Raw genomic sequence first — 22715 nt, forward strand, 5'->3', positions numbered from 1 at the left:
GGCAATCTTCAGGTTATTAGGGAAACTGAAGTGTTCCCTAATCAACAATAGTTTGTTTTTTTAATATGGAATTAAAAGACTAGAATTTAAAGGTGACATGAAAAAATGAAATAAAGATGATATACCAATATTAATTAAGGTGTCTGATAGCCACTTGGAACTCTAAGCTACTAAAAAGCATATTTTTAGTAATGATTTCTGTTAATAGGAAAAAATTAAACTTTATAAAAAAAATTTAAAAGATGAGATACTACATGTTTTAGTGGAATGGAAGGTCATGTTACTAAGTGGTTATCTTACACATTAATTTTTTTTTCAACTACTTCTGAGATTTTGTCTGTGTAGGGCATTTCCCGTGAAAAAACTCCTTAAATTAAAGAAAATACACCTGCTCTGCAGCTTGTACTCTTAAAGAGTTGCCAGAGGATACCTGAATTTAAGTGACTTTCCCAGGGTCACAAGACAGTCAGGACCTGAATTAGAGTTTTTGCCCTGAAGTCAGCTCTGTATCCATTACTCCACAACGCCTCCTGCAGGTTAATGTTGTTATTCAAAAAGGAAAATGTGTTCCAATGACACACATAATTGCTAGAGACTTTGTGGTCAGAGGTGACACAGGGATATGTTCAAGGACTCTAATTTCCTTGCTACACCCCCCACACCATTTTTCCCAATATAAGTACTATATTGTCTAAGCCTCAGGTCCAAGTAGGATGGATTGTGAGTAGTCGTCTTATTTAGATTTTTAGGAGGATGGTGTCTATTTTGAAGGGAATTATACTCTTATAGAATTTGGAGCTAGAAAAGACCTTGGAGATTCTTCTAATCCCATTCCTTCATTTTACAGTTAAAAAAACAACAAAACAAAACAGAGGCCCAGAGTGGTAAAGTGAATCCTACTGAGTGAACATACAACAATTACCTATGAGGTAAAGCCTCCCCTAGAAAAAATGACAGGATCATTAATACAAGGAAGACAGCCTTGAATTAACCAGAAAAACAAAATTATAAGGAGAACAATGGAAATGTTAGGGTACTTAGGGAGGCACCTCAAACCTGTACCTATGCACAAAAGGACCTTAAATTAAGAGGTAGGGCAGACACTGGCCTTGGAGGAAAATAGAGGTGACAAGATATCAGGAAACTACTTCTGCGGAGACGGTTCACCCAGTCACCCCAGAGGACTGAGGGGGGGGGGGGGGGGGTGATACAGTCAAACAGAGACTAATTTCATAGGCAGACTGTTAAAAGCAAGATGGGACCTTACAACCTCCTTTTCCAGCTCCCTTACTTTATAAAGAAGGAGAAAGAAATCCCAAAGTTGGTGTCAGAACAAGGACTAGAACTAAGACTTTGAAGCCATACTGCTGAACCCGGGTTAGCTAATCTTAAGGGTGCAGGAAATTAACTCATTTTCAGCTACCATTCCTGATGACCCAATTTTTGAGGGTAAATTTTTCTTATTTACTCTGACATAAGGATGACTTTGTTTAAAAAAGATGCTCCCCTCCCCACCCCCCCAGATTTGTTAATTAAAGTATCAATATAGACCAGCTTATTCCATATTTATCCATCTCTCTGGAAGGAACTCTAATTAGGGATAAACTTTCCACCTACATATTTCTGCCAAAACCAGTCATGCCTCTTAAGGTAGGTATAAACTCACAAACTTTAAGGAGCCACTTGACTGCCACATTTCTGTGATACAGTATTTCTTAAATAAGAAGTATATCATGGGAACTTGACAGCATGTAGTTCATTCACTAATTAGGATGCATATACACAAAACCATTCTCATTCTTCTGAATCACTTTTTTTTTAAAGCAATTGGGGTTAAGTAACTTGCTCAAGGTTACATGGCCAGTTATTTTTGAGTGTGGTGCTGAGTATCTGAGCCCAGATTCGATCCCCAGGTCATCCCAACACTGGGGCCAGTGCTCTTACTCACTGTGCTACTTGGCCGCCCCTAAAACCATTCTCATTCAACAATATTTTTTATCATACCAACCTCCATCAGTTTTCAAAATCTCAGCAAATCAGCTGGGACAGTGCTTAATCAATTAGCATCTAAATTTTGTATTTTTTTTTTGTAGGGCAATTGGGGTTAAGTAACTTGCCTGAGGTTACACAGCTAGTTTTTTTGTGTGTTTGTGGGTGTTTGTCTGAGGTCGGAACTGAACTCAGGTCCTCCTGACTCTAGGGCCAGCGCTCTCTCACTGCGCCACGTAGCCACTCCATTAAATTTTGTATTTTAATAAGAATGCTGTGTGTTAGAAAAATATGAAATTACCTGTAAATGCTTTTCATACTTTAAAAAAGGGGGGGGGGGAGAATTTATTTAGTAAAACTTTTTAGCAAAGGAATACTGGAATACCAACAGTTCCCTTTAGGGAAGTAGACCCTTAGCAGGAAACTAAGGCCTACCTGGAAAATTATTCAATTAAATCCTACTTTTTATATGAATACCTGCTGTAATTTGGGAATATGCTTGCCAGATGCTCAATCACACTGTTGAAAGGCTTCTGTGGCTGGTTTGGAGTGCTGGCATATGTCTGTGCAACACCTGTGGAGCTTTGATTAAACTGAGTATCCTTTTCAATCAATGATGGCTGGGTGACCTGACATGGATCAGTATAAGATGCTTGTAAAAGTACAGAAGGTATCTCCACTGAGCAGTCACTGACAGACTGCAGACTTGCGTTATGAAGTGCCAGGGCTTGGTTTCCAGTTAGTAAGTTGGTTGGGGTAATCACTGGACTTTGATCATCAGGACATGAAAATTCACCAAGTAAGTTAGAATGAACTTGTGTAGAACATGTCATAATAGCTGGATCATTAATATGAGCAGAATTGTCTTGAATTAACTAGGAAACAAAATTATAAGACAGATCATTGACAAATTAATTTTTCCAACATACGAAAGACTGGTTACTATTGAGTATTTTAAACAAAATGAAGAACTACAAAGGAAAGCTTACATATCAAATTGTAACTTAACTAAAAATTTCCACCTGAAATATTCAAATATTTTCTTTTCTCTTAAATAATTATTGGCTATAATAGAGCCAAGGCTAGGATTCTGATTTTAGTTAACCTTCTACACTTTATTTATTCTATAAGTTTGTATAATTCTTCCTTTACCGATTTTAGGAAGATGAGATATAACAGTAAAGCATTAGTCTTCTTTTGAGAACAAACTAGTTTTAAAGGCAGTCTAACAGTATCATGCTGACTGAAATAATTAATAAAATTTCCTAGGACTTGGGATTAATCATTTGTTTTTGAGGTCTCTAGTAATATATTATATATATACACACACATATATAAAATATGCTAGAAGTATAATTTTAAAAAAGAAATTAACATTCAACACTTACATTGGTTCCCTTTTCATTTAATGTATAATCCTCGTCAGAATGACTCTTTGCTTAATTATAAATAATACTCCAGTTTTTTATTCAGTTTAAGGCAACTATAAATTGTCATATATTTTTGTAAGTGCCAACTTATGGAGCTTTTTTAGCTAAATATTCTAGTCTGTTTCTTGGAAATAATGTATCATGGAACAAGTTTCCTTTTTCAGTATAACATTTATCAAGTCTACTGCAATCAAAGCACTGCAATCATGGTAGCAATGTGTGTAAACTATCTGAAGGACACAATAAGTCTACGTTTGGCTAGGTAGAATAATATTACTCCAGAGATTTCTAACGCCAATTTGAAGAATATTCTGTTTCACATTTCTATAGTCTAGCTATTTTATTTTTCAATTAATTCAACAAATAGTGTCAATTACATGCCAACGTCCATATAACACGTCTGTAACATAAAACAAAAGTTAGCATTGTACAAATATCTGACAGAATCCACTAAATGTTATTCTTCACTGTTCTACCCTTTAATGACTAAATACACCTCCTCCTCTCCTATCTATCCTACATAATTCATCCTTTATAACAAAGACTAACGAAAAATGTATTTTTGGTAATGTTGGCTCAGTAAAACCAAACAATACATCTCCGTGTCTGAGAGTATATGCAATATTCCACACCCACAGTCCCCCACTTCTGCAAAAAAGCAAAGGAGGTACATTTTCTTTTAAGTAATCTGTATTGCTATCTTTTGTTTTTACATCACTTTCATTTCCAAATGTATACCTCTCTCCCTCTTATTAACAAAACCATTTCTTATAACAAAAAGGAGGGGGGAGTGGGTTGGGTATAAAAGTTCAGCAAAACTAACCCCACACGTCAATTTTGTCTGTATTTACTGCCAATCAAATTGCTCCCAACTCTGCAAAGAGGTGAGGGGGAGTATTTTCTCAACTGTTAATAACCCTTTCTAGAAATTACAAATTACAAAATCTATTTTGTTAGGTAAAATGAAATATTTCAAATTGAGGTCAAGACATTACTCTACATTCTAGACCAATAAAACTGGCATCCTATATGTTCATTTTTATTCTGTCAGATAAGGAAACAGTTTCTGACTTCTTAGCTTGGTCTCTGCCCTCAAATATTTAAAGCCAAGACCATGTAGAATCACCCAAAAGTGCTAATCAAAGATTGTGGCAACAGCTGCTCAAGAATTATCAGAAGGAGTTAAAAATGGTAGCTTTCTAGGAAAGGAGAACAAACACTTCAGGGTGTGGTAAAAAAAATGCTGTCCTCATAAAATAAGTTTTCATATATGTTACCCAAATCACAAAAGTAAATAGTTTTAAGAGTTCAACAGGAGCAGAATTAACCATCTTGTTTAAGAAGAAGCAAATTCTCACTTAGGAACTCTGCCAAGTAGAACTAGAGACTTCATTTTCTGTGTCTACCTCTCCACAGCCCCACCATAATTACACTGTGGCGATACTTACTAAATTATTTGCAGGCAATGGAAATTCAGGAACTTTTACTTTAGAAAGTTTATCAAGTTGAGAACCAGCTTTAACTTTCTGAATTTGGTCTTCAAACTCCAACTATATTTATGAGGCAAAAAATTCAGTCAGTTTAGACTTCAAATATCAGTTATTCTTTTTTCTTAGTATGTACAAAAATATCTTGGAATCCCAATAAAAATGAATATAATAAATCATATAGCCCTTAGAGAAAAACAGTATTTCTTGTATGCTCTTCACTAAAAAACAAAGCTTAAGTTGCATGACATAAATTTAAATTAAAGCCAAGAGACATTTGTCTTGCATGTACTAGTTTGTTTTTTTAATACTTTCAATAGAACACAGAAATCTTTGAAGTAAAGAAAATATTAATAATAAATCTTAACTACGCACAATTTACCAATGTCAATTTGAGAAATTTTAGAAAGTTTTAAAAATTTGTATATGTGGAAAACATTAGGCTTACCTCTGCCTTCTCAATTTCTTTTTTTATTTTTGAGATAAATGACTCCCAGTGATTAATCTCAGATTCCAAATTAAGATATGATGCAGAACCACTGAAAGAGTTTCAAAATTTAGAATTAATTTTCATTTTAGAAATTCGGAAACAACAGGTATCTGAGTACACATAGCAACTAATTTAAATTCATAAGTTGGATCTCTGACCCAAAAAGGAACAATAATTTTAACAAAACTTAAAGATATATATTTTTAAACATTTGATTTTAAAACTTTGAATTCCAGATTCATTCCTTTCCTCCCTTGTCACCCACCCTTACTGGGAAGATAAACAGTTCAGTATAGGTTGTACATGTGTGGCTAGTGCAAAAACATTACCATAGTAGATATATTGTAAAAGGCTGACTATATTTCCCTCCCTCCTATACTACCTCCCACCTGCTCTATTCTCTACTTTGATCCTGTCCCTTTTCAAAAGTGGGTGCTTCCAACTCCCCCCCCCCAGCCTGCCCTCCCTTCCATCATCCCCCTTCTCATTCCCTTCCTCCCTACTCTCTTGTAGGGTGAGATACCCTATTTAGTGTGTATTTCATTCCCTCCCCGAGCCAAATTCAATGAGACTAAGGTTGACCCATTCCCTTTTGCCTTCCTATTCTTCCCCTCCATTGTAACCATTTTCCATTGCCTCTTCTGTATGAGATAGTTTACCCCATTCTGTCTCTCCCCATCTCCTCTCATTATACTCCTCTCTCACCTCTTAATTTCACCTTTAAGTATCATCCCTTCCTATTAAATTGGTCCTGTGCCCTCTATCTATGTATATCTGTAAACATATATACACAAATTCACATATGTATTCATATACCCGTATACCCTCCAATATAGACATATATATATATATTCCCTTCAACTATTTTCATATTGAGAAAAGTTTCATCAGTTACAATTACAATTATCATTTTTCCATGTAGGAATGTAAATAGTTCAACTTTGATAAATTCCTTATGATTTCTTTTCCCTGTTTACCTTCTCAAGCTTCTTGTATCTGAATGTCAAATTTTCTATTGAACTCTGGTTGTTTCATCAAGAATGCTTGAAAGTCCTCTATTCCACTGAATGACCATATTTTCCCCTGAAACATGATACTCAGTTTTGCTGGGTAGGTGATTCTTGCTTTTAATTCCAGCTTCTTTGCCCTCTGGAATATCATATTCCAAGCCCTTTGATCCCTCAGTGTAGAAGCTACAAGATCCTGTGTTATCCTGATTGTGTTTCCCCAATATTCAAATTGTTTCTTCCTGGCTGCTTGTAATATTCTCTCCTTGATTTGGGAATTTTGGAACCTGGCTATAATATTCCTAGGAGTTTTATTTTTGGGATCTTTTTTCAGGAGGTGATTGGTGGATTCTTTCAACCTCTATTTTGCCCTCTGGTTCTAAAACATCAGGGCAGTTTTCCTTGAGAATTTCTTAGAGGATGATTTCTAGGTTCTTTCTTTGATCATGGCTTTTAGGTAGTCCAATAATTTTTAAATTATCTCTCCTGGATCTATTCTCCAGGTCAGTGGTTTTTCCAATGAGATATTTCACACTGCCTTCTATTCTTTCATTTGTTTGGATCTGTTTAACAGCATGTCAATTTCTCATAAAGTCACTAGCTTCCATTTGCTCCAATCTAATTCTGAAGGAATGATTCTCCTCAGTGAGCTTTTGAGATTCTTTTTCCATCTGGCAAGTCCAGCTTTTTAAGGCCTTCTCCTCATTGCCTTTTTGAGACTCTTTTGCCATTTGAGTCAGTCTATTTTTTAAAGTGTGATTTTCCTCAATCAGGCTGTTGACTCTCACTTCATAATTTTCTTGCATTGTTCTCATTTCTCTTCCCAATTTTTCCTCCACTTTTCTTATCTGCTTCTTAAGGTCCTCTATGGCCTGTAACCAGCTAGTATTTATTTCCCTTTGAAGCTTTTGGTGCAGGAGTTCTGACTTCACTGTCTTCCTCCTCTTCCATGCTTTGCTCCTTTTTGTCCCCCAAAAAGGAGTCTAATGTTGGTTTCTTCTGTCTGCTTTGCTTCCTTTGCCTGGTCATGTTGCCACTCAATTATTTGACTTTTGGGCTTTTTGCCACAGTAGGACTCTGCTACTAGACAGGGGAGCTTCATCCCAAATGCTGGGGCTTTCTCAGCTGCTGGAGGTATTAGTTGGGTGCCCTCTCTGAAGCCTCCACGTGCTCTGGCAAGCTGGTCACACACCCCAGGACCTCCACCCTAGACTGCAATCCAGATCCAAGCAGGTTAAAGCAAGAGCGATTACCCCTCAGACTGGTCGCTTGGTCCCCCTATAGTCTGCAGGCCAGGAGCTGAAGCTGCCACATGGTGGCCTGCAGCCCTCAGCGGCTTCTCACCCCAGGGGCAAAAGCCAATACACTCCCAACTACTGGGTGCCAAAGTCCACACTGCACTGATCTCTCACTTTGTTCTTTGCATATATGTGTTGATCATTCTGGACTGCCACAGCTGCTGGTGATCTGGAGTCCCCTCCAGCTGGTAGCTGGTCAGGCCCAGCCTGGGGCTAAAACCTCGGGGTGGAGCTGGGCTTGGCTCCCAGAGTGCTGTGCTGGCCACTTGCTGCCAGCCTGCTGGGCTGTCCTCAGTGGGAGATTAGCTTCTCTGTGTCATTTAGTGGGTTCTGTAGTGGGAGAAGGTGGTGAGAGCTGGAGTTGCGCAAAGGACCTGTTTCTTCTCTGCCATCCTGACTCTCCCCCTCTGAAAGAGGAGTATTTCAAGTCCCCCACCTCAACCAGTAGGGTTGTATGAGTGAAAGTGCAATGGTACTGGAAAGTATGGCCAGGGAGGGGAGTGTCTTCAGAAGGGAGCCAGATCTTAGTGAGAGCCAGAAGATGGAATGAAGATGAAAGGAAACAATTTAAGATGAAATCAACTTTGTTAACTATGAATCAGGCCTTCCAGAACACATTTTAGAGTGGAAGGTGTGGGTAGCTTTAGAGTGGGACATTAGGCATTTGGGTTGAGGGGAATAAGAAAAAGGAAACAGACAATGGGGGCTGGAGAATGGGGTCTGAGTAAATAATTCTCCAGAGATGGTACCAGTAAGAAGGGTAAGGACTGAGGATCTTACTTTCTGCAAACATGGAAAGCAGAGATAATTTTACAGAAACATGTTTGTATTTCTGCCACAACCAAATAACTACTATGTTCAAACTGTATGTAGATTGTTCCCCCCCACCTAGAAGAAAAGGCAGCAATGAGACTTAAGGAATTCTTGTCAGATAATTAGGGAGGATGATATGATTCTTAAACATCAAGAAATCAGAATGATTCCAGGGTGAAAACATTTTTATAAAGTCTAGAAATGGCCAAAAAAGAATTTTGACATGCATCAGGCTGACATTGAAAAATATTTCATACAGAGGAGGGGCAAAAAAGCCTGACTACACTTGGAGTCAAAATGAGGCACCTACTAAAGGAAGGGGAGCAAGATTACTTTTAGACAAAACAGCCCATGTTCTAAAAGGAAAGAATATAGATGAACAGATGTTGCTTGTTGTTATAGGAATGTAAATTTTTAAGATCTTCCCTGCCCCTAGGATAAAGTGTACCTGGAGCCTGAGGTGGGAGGCTTGTTTCTCAGGAGATACTTTGTGATTGGGCAATGGGTCAAGAGGGTTGTTACATTCTCTGACCCTGGAGAAGGCTATATAATCCCTGATGTGAGACTTTGTTTTGGGGCTCATTTTGAGAAGTGTTGTGTGATTTGGCCAGATGAGACTCTGGGCAGCCGTTGATAGCTCCCCGTGCGCCTCCCCCCCCCCCCCCAGCTTTAAAAACCCAGATGTTGATGCTTCCCTCTCTGGTAACTGATTAGGTATGGATGTATGTAATGGTTAGACAGTTTGGAAGCCTGTCTGCTTGATCTGTTTCTCTGTCTTGTAACTTCTGTCTGTATACTCTGAAGCTTGGGGTGCTGAACTTTTTCCCCTGAACTAGGTAAACGATATATGTTTGATTGATTAAAGTAAGCTTATTAACCCATTTTGAGTTGCTTTCCTTTAACAAAGCAGATCTAAGAACCTGTATTGGCAGCCACCCTGGGGACGCTGGGGTGCTTGCTGCTACACTTGTGAAAGACCATCCAGTAATGGTTTGAAAGGAAGAAGAGATGAGAAGTTGTGGTTGCTGATTTTCTTCCTTGGGGTTATGAGAGGGATACTGAGGTAACTCTCTGTCAACCTGATAATCACAACAGACAGGTTTACTCTATCCTTGAGAACATGCATCTAAATCATGACTAAAAACCTCCTAAGATTCCTCCAGTTGCATGACTACTCCACTATCTGTGATTTCATATGGATATGGATACAAATGATATTGCCAGAAGGAATCTAAAAAGCACTGATTAAAATCGTGGGTAAAAACTGAAGGAATAGGGGGCACAAAGAGTTATTTTCATCCTTGCTAATTATCAAACACAAGGACTTTAGGAGATTAATAAGGCAGTTTTGGGAAGTGAACAGTTGGATAAATAGATGTCTGAGAACAGAATACTATAGGAATTGTGGTCAGCATTTATTAAGTGTCTGCTATATGCAAAAAAAAGTGATAGGTGCAGAGAATATAAAGAAAGTTAAAAATTAAAAAACAGTCCTTGACCTCAAGGACATTACAATTTATTTCCTGGATAGTCTTGCTTATTTATTTAAAAAGGATTTAAATTGAAAAAAGAATGGGGTAAAGGAAGGGAAGAGAGAGAAAACTGCTTGCCTATATTCTTCAAGCTAAAGACCATGGAGAACAACTAAAATATAAGCAAAATAGCCATAGCGATGGGGAAAAACTTAAGAAACAGCAATAAAATCAATGCCCTCAGGTACCTATATGCCAATGCATGAAGTATGAATAATAATTAACTTAAAATAGAAATGTTAACACAAGGTAGCAATTTTTACTTCCCAACTATCAGTAAGACTTGGTGGGTTAAGAGTCATGATTAGAATATGGATAGCAAAGGTTAACTTTATTCAAAAGGAAAAGAGTAGACAAAACACATGGTAGTTATGGCTACAATACTCACTTATCAATGTTCCTTTTACTATTAGTGTTTAAAATTTTGATTAATTAATTTAATGAAGCTATTAAAATAGAGTTAAAAAATGGGAAGTAGAAAATCAATAATTGTGTGTGGAGCATGGTAGAAAGGCAAGGTTGAATTATACTGGTTTATTATTTAGACAATGAGACTATTAGAAACTCACCATGGTTCCCAAATCAACCTTATTCTCACATGGTAAAGATTAATGAAGCACTGTAAATCATGAATATAATTTGCATATCATAATAACTTCAAAAAATTCTCTTTAAAATGATGAGCTGAGGCAGAGCCAAGATGGCAGAATACAGGTAGCAACCCAGCTGAATTCTCCCAACATTTTCTCCCAAACAACTTTAAAATAACTCCTCAAATCAAATTTTGGAGTGATAGAGCCGACAAAAGATCAAAGTGAGACATTTTTACAGTCTGAGACAATGCAGGATGTCAGCAGGAAAGGTCTGTGACACACCAGGGTGGGAGCTGGCACAGAGTATGGCAGGAGCAAGAGCAGTAGTAATATCTTTGGGAGCTTTCAGCTCAGAGACAGTAAGGGGGTCTGATAAATGGTCAGAAAAAGATTATAAGTGACCCTTTGCCGACACTGGGTACAGCAGGTGCTAACTGGCAACTCTTATTGCTCACAAGCAGTTCTGGGTTGCAGTTCCAGGGCAGAAAGGAGTGTAAGTAATCAGTCACAAGGGAACAGTCATAGTTCTAAGGTGGATAGGAATGCTAGTAATTGTTGCTGTAGGGGAAGAGGGGCCCTTCCTGGGTAAAGACCAGAATGCTGACCAGAAAAATAGTAACCAAACTTCTCCCCTGATTCATCACCTTGTAAGCACTAAAAACTTAATGATTCCCAGAACTAGGTCTGAAAACAGTAGCACAAAAACATCTGAAGCTTGGGACAGTGCCTTCCTACACTTACTTTTAACATAAAGTTCAAAGTCAGTAAATAGGCTGGAAAAATGAGCAAACAAAAACAAAAAAGAACTTAACCATAAAATGCTACTACAATGGTAGGGAAGACTAAGACAAACAGAATAAAACAACCATGTAAAACAACTATAAGCAAAGCCTCAAAGAAAAATGATAATTAGACCCAAGTCCCACAAGAACTCCTAGAAGAGTTAAAGGGAGTGATGCTAGAAAATCATGAAAAGAGAATTAACAGCTTGCGAAAACAGACACAAAAATACTGAAGAAAATAACACCTTAAAAAACCAAAACTGGTCTAATGGTAAAAGAAGTACAAAAGTTCACTGCTGAAAATAACTCCTTAAAAAAAAAAGAACTGGCCAAAAGGAAAATGAGGTATAAAAGCTCAGTGAAACAAATAATTTCTTAAATATTAGAACTGGGCAAATGGAACATAGTAACTCCATGAGACATTAAGAAATAATAATACAGAGTTAAAACAATGAAAAAAAAATAGAAGAAAATGTAAAACATCTCAACAGAAAAATATCTAATCTGGAAAACAGATCGAGGAGAGATAATTTAAGAATTACTGAACTACTTGAAAGCTATGATCAAAGAAAGAGCCTAGACATCATCTTTCAAGAAATCATCAAGGAAAATTTCCCTTATATATGAGTTCCACAGGGTAAAATAAAAAGTGAAAGAATCCACCAATCACCTCCTAAAAAAGATCCCAAAATGAAAACTCCCAGTCAAATTCCAGAGCTTTCAGTTTGAAGAGAAAATACTTCAAGTACCAGAAAGAAATAACTGAAATACTGTGAGGCCACAGTCAGGATCACATAAGATTTAGCAGCTTCTATGTTTAAAGAGCTGTGAACTTGAAATATGATATTCTGGAAGGCAAAAGAACTAGGATTACAACCAAGAATCATTTACCCATCAAAACTGAATATAATCCTTCAGTGGTAAATATAGACATTTAATGAACAGAGTATTTTAAAGCTTCCTGAGGAAAAAGCAGAGATGAATAAAAAATTTGACATTCAAACACAAGCCTCAAGAGAAGAATAAAAAGGCAAACATGAAAGAGTAATCATAAGAGTATATTCCCATATGGGAACTTTTTCATTATTAGGGCAGTTAGGAGAAGTTCATATAGACTGAGGGCATGTGTGTCATTCAATATTGTTGGCTTGATCTCAGAAAAAAAAAAAAAGGGAAATCTGTGTCTTTGATAAAGATGGATGAAGTGGGAGAAAGGGGAACAGAGAGGTAGAATAGAGAAAGTTTTCTCATATAAAAGAGGTTTGTAAAGAAGAGCTTTTATAGTTGAGGGAAAATGGAGGGGTAGAAGGCAATACTTGAACTTAAATCTCATTAGAATTGGTTCAAAATGAAAAGAATAAAAATATATATATGTATATGTCACATACACTCAGTTGGGCAAAGAAATCTATCTTACCCAAAAGAGAAATTAGAGGGGAAGGGGGTGAGAGATGTTGAGGGGAGAGGGGAAGTTGACAAAAGGAGGGTAGATTAAAGGAGACAGTAGTTAGAAGTAAAAGAGACTTCTAAGGAGTGACTGGATAAAAAGATGAAAGAGAAGAATAAACAGAACAAAATAATCGTAACTGAGAATGTGAGTGGAATAAGCTAACTATAAAACAGAAGCAGATAGCAGAATAGATATAAACAGAATCCAACAATATGTCGTTTATAAGAGACATGCTTGAAACAGAAAGACACACATAGAATTAAAATAAAAGGCTGGAGCATAATCTATTAGGCTTTAGCCCAAGTAAAAAAGGTAGGGGTAGCAATCATGATCTCTGACAAAACAAAAGCAAAAAGTAGACCTAATTAAGAGATAATCAGGGAATCTATATTTTGTTAAAAGGGACCATAGACAATGGAGTAATATAAAAAATTTTTACGGCAAGTTTCTTTGATAAAGGCCTCATTTCTTAAATACTTATAGGGAACTGAGTCAAATTTATAAAAATAAGAGCTATTCCCCAATTGATAAATGGTCAAAGGATATGAAGAGGCAGTTTTCAGAAGAAGATACAAGTTACTTGTAGTCTTATGAAAAAATGCTCTAAATCCCTACTGATAAGAGAAATGCAAATTAAAACAACTTTTGAAGTACCACTTCTTTTGTATCAGAAATGACAAATACTTGAAAGAATGAGTAAAAATAAGTATACTAACAAACTATTGGTGGAGTTCTGAACTGATCCAACCATTCTGAAGAACAATTTGGAACTATGCCCAAAAGGCTATAAAATTCTTCATACCCTTTGATTTAGCAATACCACTATTAGGGCTGTACCCCCAAAGAGATCAAAGAAAAAGGAAAAGGATTTATATATACAAAATATATTTATATGGGAGTTCTTTTTGTGGTGGTAAAGAACTGGAAATTGGGGGGATGCTCATCAACTGTGCAATGGGTGAACAAGTTGTAGCATACATTGTGATGGAGTACTGTTGTACTATAAGAAATGATAAAGGTGGTAGTTTCAAAAAAAACTTGGCAAGACCTCTATAAACTGAGGTAAACTGAAGTGAGAAAAACTGGTAAATCATTTTTCACATAGCAATGTTGTGATGATGATCAACTATGCTCTGATCAATACAATCTAAGACAATTCCAAAGTATTCATGATGAAAAAATGCCACCCACCTCCAGAAAGAGAACTGATGAACTCTGAGTGCAAACTGAAGCATAATTTAAAAACTTTCTTTCTTTTGTCATGTGGCTAATATGGAAATGTATTTTGCATGATTTCACATGTATAATTAATTGATAATCATTTTGTCTGCCTTAGTGGGTAGGGGAGGTGTAGGAGGATGGGAGATAATTTGGAACTTAAGATTCAAACAGAAAAAAAAAATGCAAAAAATTAATAAGTTTTTAAAAAGGATGATTATATTAGTATCTTACTGATGGCCTTACTGTTACATAGTCTAGACATGTAAGGGTCATATTTGCATTTGTAGCATATGCCCCATCACATTTTAATCGGCTGAAGGACAATTAAATCTTTCCCCAAAGTGTCAAAAATAAAATAAAATGCCTTGAATATCTTAAATCTCTAATTTATCAATCTTGCCTCCACTTACTAAACGACATGCAAAGAAAGCTAGAAAGTCACATAGTACCTGTTCATTGACTTTAGGTTCTTAACATACATTTCTGCTTTTGATGCACTGATCTGCAATTTATTCACATCAGTATTCTTCCAGTTTTCAAGTACAGACACCTAAAATTGGAGAAATTTTAAACATCTTAAAAAATAAAATGTGGCAACATTTCTCATGTATTATAGATTAATTTTAATTTTAAAATGCTTTAGGTTCATAGTTCTTATCTCTTTCACAACTTCAGTCAGATGATTATTCAATGGAATATCTTGGCTTTTGGTCACTTATAAAGATGAATATAGGAATAAGAAAACTGTGAAACTAAAGTATCTAAAATTTAGAAAGACATGGAAATAAACACTTTCTATCAATAAAAGTAGGATTGGTAAGTGTGCTGTGGTAGAAAGTCCTGGGGAGAATGAAAAGGCTACTTTCTTCATTAAAGGACTCTAATGGGACAGAGAGATTGATTTCTCTATGCTGGTATTATAATCATATACTATGGAGAGGTTAAGTTTCAGGAAAGGGCCCTTTCTAAACTCCTCCAATTTTCCTGGTTGGCAATTCCAAGAACTATCCCAGGTCAGGGCAATGTGTGGAAGGAGCCATGAGTAGGGACAAGAGAGTGAACTTGGGATTTAGTAGGGTTTTTTTTGAAGGACCATGTTTTCTCAGCTTTTTAATAGAGAAAGGGAGAAAAAAAAAACTTGTCCTGCATAAAATCTACTATGTTATATCCATATATATATATAGATAGATATAGATAGCTCTATTCACATAAAATTCATACAGATGTGTGCGTGTGTGTGTGTGTGTATAACATTAAAATTTCCTTCTCCCTCTCCTCCCCTTTTTTTTTAAGAAAGGGAAAGACACAGTTTGAGGATAGGTGGAAATCAATGACATGAGGGGAGATAGGTTTATGTTGTTCCTACTTGGTATTTTATGCCATCTTCAAACAGGGGTGGAGATACAGGTCTGGAGGTAACTAATGAAGTGTCAAGTTTTATTTGCTGTTTTAAAATTCAAGAATATAACAAATTCAAATTTAACAGGGCCAATCTAATCCTTAGCAGAAATCTGTTTTCATCATAAAGTAATCATCAGCCCTTAATGGTGGAAAGTTATACAGTGGAATTATGATCAAATATAAAGAGGTAAAACCTTTATAGATTTAGAGATGGAAAGACTTTTCCCTCATTTTACAGATGAAGAAACTGAGACCCAAAGAGGGGAAGTAATTTGCTCAAAGTCATGTAGGAAATAAAATGGAATTTGAACATAGGTCTTCTGACTCCAAATCCTGGGTCTTTTCCATTGTGCCACAATGCTTTCAATTCAGAGAAATTAGATCCAAACAAAATGCTGCCAACCTTTCATTGCCTAACAGTTTGATTTTAAGTGCTGTGAAACGTCCCAATTGGAACCCATTTAAGTTCCCGTACACTAAAAGAGTATATATGCCATCAATAAACGAAGCCAACATGGCAAAAAGTATTTCTTGAGTTGTCATACAGGTTTTTTTGAAGGGCAATTGTGGTTAAGTGACTTGCCCAAGGTCATACAGCGAGTTTTTGTGTTAAGTGTCTGAGGCCGGATTTGAACTCAGGTCCTCCTGACTCCAGGGCTCGTGCTCTATTCACTGTACCATCTAGCTGCCCCATATCATACATTTTTGAAATGCATCCACTTCACTCATCTCAAAATGTCATGGAAAAAACAGTACAATCAGACTCACCTCCGCAGCCACAGCTCTTTTAATAGTTTCCTGGTAATTCTCTTTTCCCTTCTTTATAAGTTCCTCCAGTTTCAATTTTTCATTTGCAAATTTATTACTATGAACATTAAAAAAAAAACCTTGAAATATTTTATGACAGCAAGATACTGCATGCAGATTTATTTTTGTTATAAAGAAATTACTTACATCTCTTACAATAGCATATATTTAAATGCTTTGCTATACAACAATCAGAGTACACATTTAATAGGATTACAGGCAACAATTCACTGGGTTTGGGGGGTGGGTATAGAGTGGGGATGCTTGTATCTTAATAAGTATTTATTATTAATAAGTATTTATTAGGTCTTTAATATGTGTAATAAGAATACAAAGACAGGTACAAACAGTCCCTCTTCTCAAGGAACTCACTCTTTTGGGGAAGACAAACATGAAAATAATGCAGCATATATTAAGATACACATGTGTGTGTTTCTATGTGTATATACATATATATGTATGCATGTATGTGTGTATATGAAAGTATGTGTGTGTGTGTGTGTGTACACACACACACAGATAAAACATATATAAAATATATCAGACAGAAGGTAATCTTAGCAGGGAAGTATTTATTGAAGATCTAGGTGTCCAAATAAAAAAGATATTATTCTATGTATATAAATATTTTTAAAAACTGACCTGATTTTGAGAAATTCATCCAAGTGTGATGCATACTGTTGATCCTTTTCTTCATTATTTCGTGCATATCTATGAAAAATAAGCAGGAAATTAAGTTTGAGCCTTCAGGTCAAAAAACAACTTGAGGTACTCCAGCTCAGAGGAGATCAAGAAAAGAGACAGAGGCCTCAGGTTTAAAAAATTTAACCTAAAACACAGATATCAGATCAAATCATATAATCTGTATCAACAACATGAATGAAATCACAAAAGAACTGATGAGATCACTGTATGCACTCTTTTTTCAATTGGCCTTATAGTTGGTTGTTGTGGCTTTAATAAAGACAATGAAGATGAGAGGACAAGTATCTGTTATATTTAAAAACCTGGCTCATTTACAAATGCTTGAAGATAAAAGGATTACCATTTTATGACAAATCCATGAGCATTCAACACATAAAAACAGATTCTAATTTAATCTATAAAATGTGCAGTACTTTTGCTGATTAAAAAAAGCTGTTTGCTAAGGCCTCAAACAAAAAACCTGGTCAGAGAACACCAAATACAGCTAACAGTAAAGGAAACTCAACACCAAATCCTAAGGTGCCTGACTATTCACCAAATTATAATTTACTCCTCAACAGTTTATCAAACAAGGCTAATGAGATGATGTTGTCTATGCTATTTAATTATTTTTTTGGTTTCAAAGAAGTACAGTTGGTAACTGGGACATATAACACAGCTCTTTTGGTGTTTAAAAATGATGGAAGGGCTGGTACTACCATAGAGGCCCTACAAAGTTTTAAGATCACAACTCCCCCTCATGCCATGAAGATTACTTATGCCAAGAAATAACATTATGGATATTCCTCTTTAAAGGATATAGTTTTATTTATAGTTTTTGTTCTTTGATTTCAAAATATCTAATTGAGAAACTCTGAAGAATTTTAAGGGCAATAAATAATAAAACATTTTGTGTATAGTTTTTTTTACTAAAAAACTCAAATTTTCTAATATTCTTAAAAGTTTAAGGTATTGTTAACATGCAAAAGTCTTTATTCTGTACAATTAAATTGATCTGCAGTAAAAAAAAAAGTTGGCTTCATACTTAACAAGTGTCATACATAATGTATCATGCAAAAACTTTCAAAAATTTCTCTTCTGTTTCATTTTTAACACTTGATCTGAGCAAAAGTTTTTGACTCAAGTCAGTACAATGGATGCAAAATTCTTTTTTACATCCAAGAAACACCAACTTTATCTTTATCCTAAGATGCATATATTATGGTAATTTTACTGTATTTTAATATAAAATAAGATTAAAATATAAGCATTAATTAATCAAATTTACTTTCTTGCAGTTTCTTAAATACAACATACACCCAACTCCCAAACTTTACACTGCCTATTGCTCCCCATGACTGGAATACAAAATCTCCTTACTACTCCCTCCCAGAATTCTTAGTTCCCCTGAATGCATGGCTAAAGTGCAACTTTTTACATCAGTCTATATTTATTAAGCATTTACTATGTGTTAGATATACAAAGACAAAAAATGAAACAATTTCTGTTTTCAAGAATCTATTCTTATCAGGGGAGACATGTTCTTGTTCTCTCTCTCTCTCCATATATAAACCACACACACATACATTTAGAATAACTAGATTTTTATATGAACAAATAGTATGCACTAAGCTGGAGTTACCCTTACATTTCTCAGATTTCTTCTGGATTATAGAAATAACTTATATTTCATTTGCAAATAGGTTTTGACTACATGCTTATGCATAACCTGGTTACCATCACATTTTTGAAAAAAGCTAAACTGTTTTGAATCACTGTATAAGGAAGCTGGAAAGATTGGTCAGGGTTGAATTGTGAAGGGCTAAAAAAGGAGAGTTTATAGTTTATCCTTTTGGAAGTATGATGTTTATTCAATAGAGGAGTGATATAGTCAAATCAGTACAAGGCAAATCACTTTGGCAGTTGTGGGAAAAGATCTGAGGCAGGGAGACAAATAAGGAGTTCTTTGCAATAGTCTAGGTGAGAGGTGATGAAGGTCTAAACTAAGGTAATTGCTATTGGTTTTTTCTCACTCATGTGCTTCCCTGTAAAGTTTATATAAATGTGTCCCTACTTAGTGCACTGTTAGAAGAGTATGAATCAGGTTTGTTTGGACTGTGATGCACTGATTATTCCTGAATTTATTTATACCGAGTACCTTTGATATTATAATTATTATTGCTTTTGCTTTTAGTAAATGGTTAAGATCTAATGATGTCATTATTAAGTAGCTGGTATTGTGTAAGTAGGAATTATACTGATGAAATATTAAGTAGGGGAGTATATTCCCTCATAGTAAGGTGACCCCTAGCACCTTGTAGCTACAAGGCAGTCATTTTTCTCTGAGAACTCTGACTTGCCAGTGTTAGGGCAAGTTGAAGTGACTGAGTTGGGGGGGGAGGGGGGCGCACAGGGTGTGAGAGCAAGAAAGCCAGAGCAAGTGAGGGGTGGGGCTTAAAGGCTTCTTATGGACACTTCCTAAATACAATATAAATAACTGCTCCATACTCACGCAAAAACAATACTTCTAATTCCTGAATATAGAAAAATTTAAAAATAATTATAGTGACACAACAAAAATTTTTGATCCTTATACATGTCTTTAAAAGAAATATGACACGCTTTTCATAGAAAAAAGAGCAAAGGGTCTAATTCTGAGTATAAGCAAACAAATTTAAGAACATAGGTTTAAATCTTTGTTTGGAAGTATGTAAACATGATACAAAAGCTTATAATTTTTCTCTGAATTGTCAGAGATAAAAGCAATAATAAATGAATCTTACTATAAAAATGGAACTGTAATCAAGAGGGTAATATGTTCTTTAGTATAAGTGGTAATTTCATTCTGGCAAATCCTGTTTTAGTGTGGCCCTTGGAAGCATAGCCCTCAGTCAGTCAGCCAATAATTTAGACACACTGTGCTAAAGGCTAGGGACACAAAGAAACGCAAAAATAGTCCCTTCCCTCAAGGAGTTGATAGTTCTTGTGAATGAGGGAGACAATACACTTACAAGATAGATACAAAGGGGAGTACAATGCCCTTCAAAGATGAGAACAATGTACACCTGGAAAGTGCATCAGTCTTAGAATAATGGCTTCTAATTGCCTTTGAATCTCTGAGGTCCTCTAAGAAAGACTCAGGTTGTCTTACTGGGTATAATCAAATAGAGAATATCAGACTGTATGGTAGTCCACTGTCTGGGGATCTGCCAGTATACTACATTGTGGCACATATCCTGGCTGGGTACCTGAATGATTATTAAAAGATAGCAATGCAAACAGTGTGATATGTGCAGGGTCAGCCTTACACCTAACTGGAATAGTAGGTCATTTTATGTGGCATGAACGTAAGGGAATAAGGTCTGCCTATATTTCCTACCATTTTATCCTGTATATGATATCATATCATTAAATATCCATTCCTTTACACTTCTTTAAAATCTCTTTCTGAGGGATAACTCAGTCAGTTAAGTGTTTGCCCTGGAGTCATGAGGACCTGAGTTCAAATCTGGCCTCAGACACTTACTAGCTGTGTGAACCTGGGCAAGTTACTTAACCCTGTTTGCCTCAGTCTCCTCATCTATAAAATAAGCTGGAGAAGAAAATGTAAAACCACTCCAGTATTTTTGCCAGGAAAACTCCAAATGGGGTCACAAAGAGTTAGACATTACTGAAACAACTAAACAACAAAACCATTAATATTTATCAAGAATTAGTTTATTAGATCTTTTCCATCATGACTTGGATAGGATATATACATGCCAAGTTCTGATAATAGAGAAATAGGTTCAGAACAGGTGCTACACCTGGGTGTGTGTGAGAGAGGAAGGTTGGAGGTGGGTGGAAACACAAGACATGGGAAAGAAGGGTAGACAGAGAAACCTGAAGATAAATAGCCTACTTCACAATTTTGTTTAGGGGTGATCTAGGACATACTGTGTTCCTCAAATTACAGTATACAATTTCAGTAATTTTGGGGACATAAGAGAAAAGTAATAAATATTACATAAATACATGTATATGAATATATATAGAGGAAATAGATTTTTATAGTTGGAAAAACTATATAAATCTAAGATAACAGATTCTGAACTGAAGGAAGATCTTAGTGGTCAAATTGTTCAGCTCTGCATTTTACAGATGAGGAAAATAAGGTTTTTGTGCCCAAGGCCACAAAAGTAAGTGGCAGAACTATGATGGGGAAAGCTCCAGAGTGGATCACTGACTTGTACAAAGCTGCGAAGCTGGGATTAGAATCCAGGTCTCCAGATTCCCATCTGCTCCTCCTTCCATTATACCTGACTTCCTCTCTAGAAATAGTATCCAGTTCACTCCTTTCCAGATTCAGTTAATGTTTAAATTAGATATGAAATTATTTAAATATTTTCAAGATATTACATAAAAATGATTATGAAATGAAATAGTGTTAGGTAAAATGAGTCTACATAATATCAATAGATCTCATTCAGCTTAATCTACAAGTTATCATTAGAATTGTTAAAATATGTAAGTACTTTTAAATAATATCAATACATGGCCACTTTTTAGTCTTGCTACTTACACTTCACTGGTATCTGTAAGCTTTTTAACTTTATTTCTTAAAGTTTTTAATTTTTCTTGATTTTCCTTTTTTTCCTGTTGCCATTTTTTCATTTCTATTTCCAAATCTTGATTAAACCAATTCAATTCAGTCTTGGAAATCTATGATCAAAGATTAAATTAATGGCAAAGTTGATTTAAACAATAGTAAATAAAAAAGACATTTGACTTTCATAAACTTGAAAACTGACATGTACAATTTTCCTTTAATATATACCATAAAACCTCATTAATTTGAACTATCCTATTAAGAAAATGGTGATCATGTTAAGAGAATGAGTTGAATATTCCTTTTATTTAGAAAACACTTTTATAAATGTAAATTAATTAAAAAGGATTGTAGGAGAAATAGTAAAGACAAACATTCTGGAAAAAAGCACTTACCCATCAACAACTGGCACAGAATTATAGATCATTCTTATCTAGCACTAGAGAGATATCTTCTAACAAGCAACACTGTTGAATAAAAAAGTCTCATGAAAGGGAAATTCAGGCTAACAGCACAAGTACTCTAGATGCCTGAAATTTAGGTAGCTGCTACCAGATAAACAGTGATAATTCAGGTGTCCTATGGAAAGGCAAAGGACACAAATTCAATTTTCTTTTAAAAAAATGTTAACTATCAACATAAGTGAAATAAACATTTCAACTCACAAATGGGTTGTATTCCAAAATTTTCATTTCTAAGTTGGGTGTTTAGAACTTGGAACACATGTTGCCATATAAATAATGCTACATGTACTGATTAAGCTCCCAGGATACAAATTACGAGCTCAAATTCTGGCTCCTGGAAAAAGGGGAGCAAGGTTGTTATGTGTGGCAAAAGACAGAAGTAAAAGGGAGAAGTTTTCTTTCCCTTTGCTGTCCCTAGGCAAAATTTTCAAATAGATGTTTTATCTCTGGCATTCTCCCGGTTTTTCCTTTCCTTTCCTTTTTAAATATCTCCTTTGTAACTCCTGCTCTCTGGTCCCCAGAACCCCCTATTTCAGTTTGCAAAAGTCCCATGTTGTAAAACCCTGACTCTGGCACTATCCTTTATATTAAATGCTGCAGTATTACTTAATTATGCTTTCCCCTCAACTAAAGCTTCCATTCATACAATAAAGTTAATATCAGCTACATGTGAATAAGA

At 35.6% G+C, this 22715-nt stretch overlaps 1 protein-coding gene and 1 pseudogene across 11 annotated transcripts in view; one reads left to right on the forward strand and one right to left on the reverse strand.

Annotated features, from left to right (window-relative positions):
• Window positions 1-22715, reverse strand: part of TTC3 (tetratricopeptide repeat domain 3) — a 189011-nt gene that overhangs the window by 23264 nt on the left and 143032 nt on the right. For all 11 annotated transcript variants that reach the window (XM_069075029.1, XM_069075031.1, XM_069075032.1 and 8 more), the window contains 7 exons: window positions 21546-21685; window positions 16943-17011; window positions 16262-16358; window positions 14542-14642; window positions 5355-5445; window positions 4868-4969; window positions 2467-2864 (listed from right to left, as the gene is read on the reverse strand). In XM_069075029.1, coding sequence (XP_068931130.1) covers window positions 2467-2864; window positions 4868-4969; window positions 5355-5445; window positions 14542-14642; window positions 16262-16358; window positions 16943-17011; window positions 21546-21685 — 998 coding nt within the window. The remainder of the gene's footprint in view (window positions 1-2466; window positions 2865-4867; window positions 4970-5354; window positions 5446-14541; window positions 14643-16261; window positions 16359-16942; window positions 17012-21545; window positions 21686-22715) is intronic.
• On the forward strand, window positions 17134-19184 carry LOC138151291 (U2 small nuclear ribonucleoprotein B'' pseudogene; annotated as a pseudogene).

The sequence above is a fragment of the Petaurus breviceps genome, unplaced genomic scaffold, assembly GCF_028583685.1.
Source record: "Petaurus breviceps papuanus isolate PSGF00001 unplaced genomic scaffold, PetGlider_PUasm1.0 90897, whole genome shotgun sequence".
NCBI lineage: Eukaryota > Metazoa > Chordata > Mammalia > Diprotodontia > Petauridae > Petaurus > Petaurus breviceps.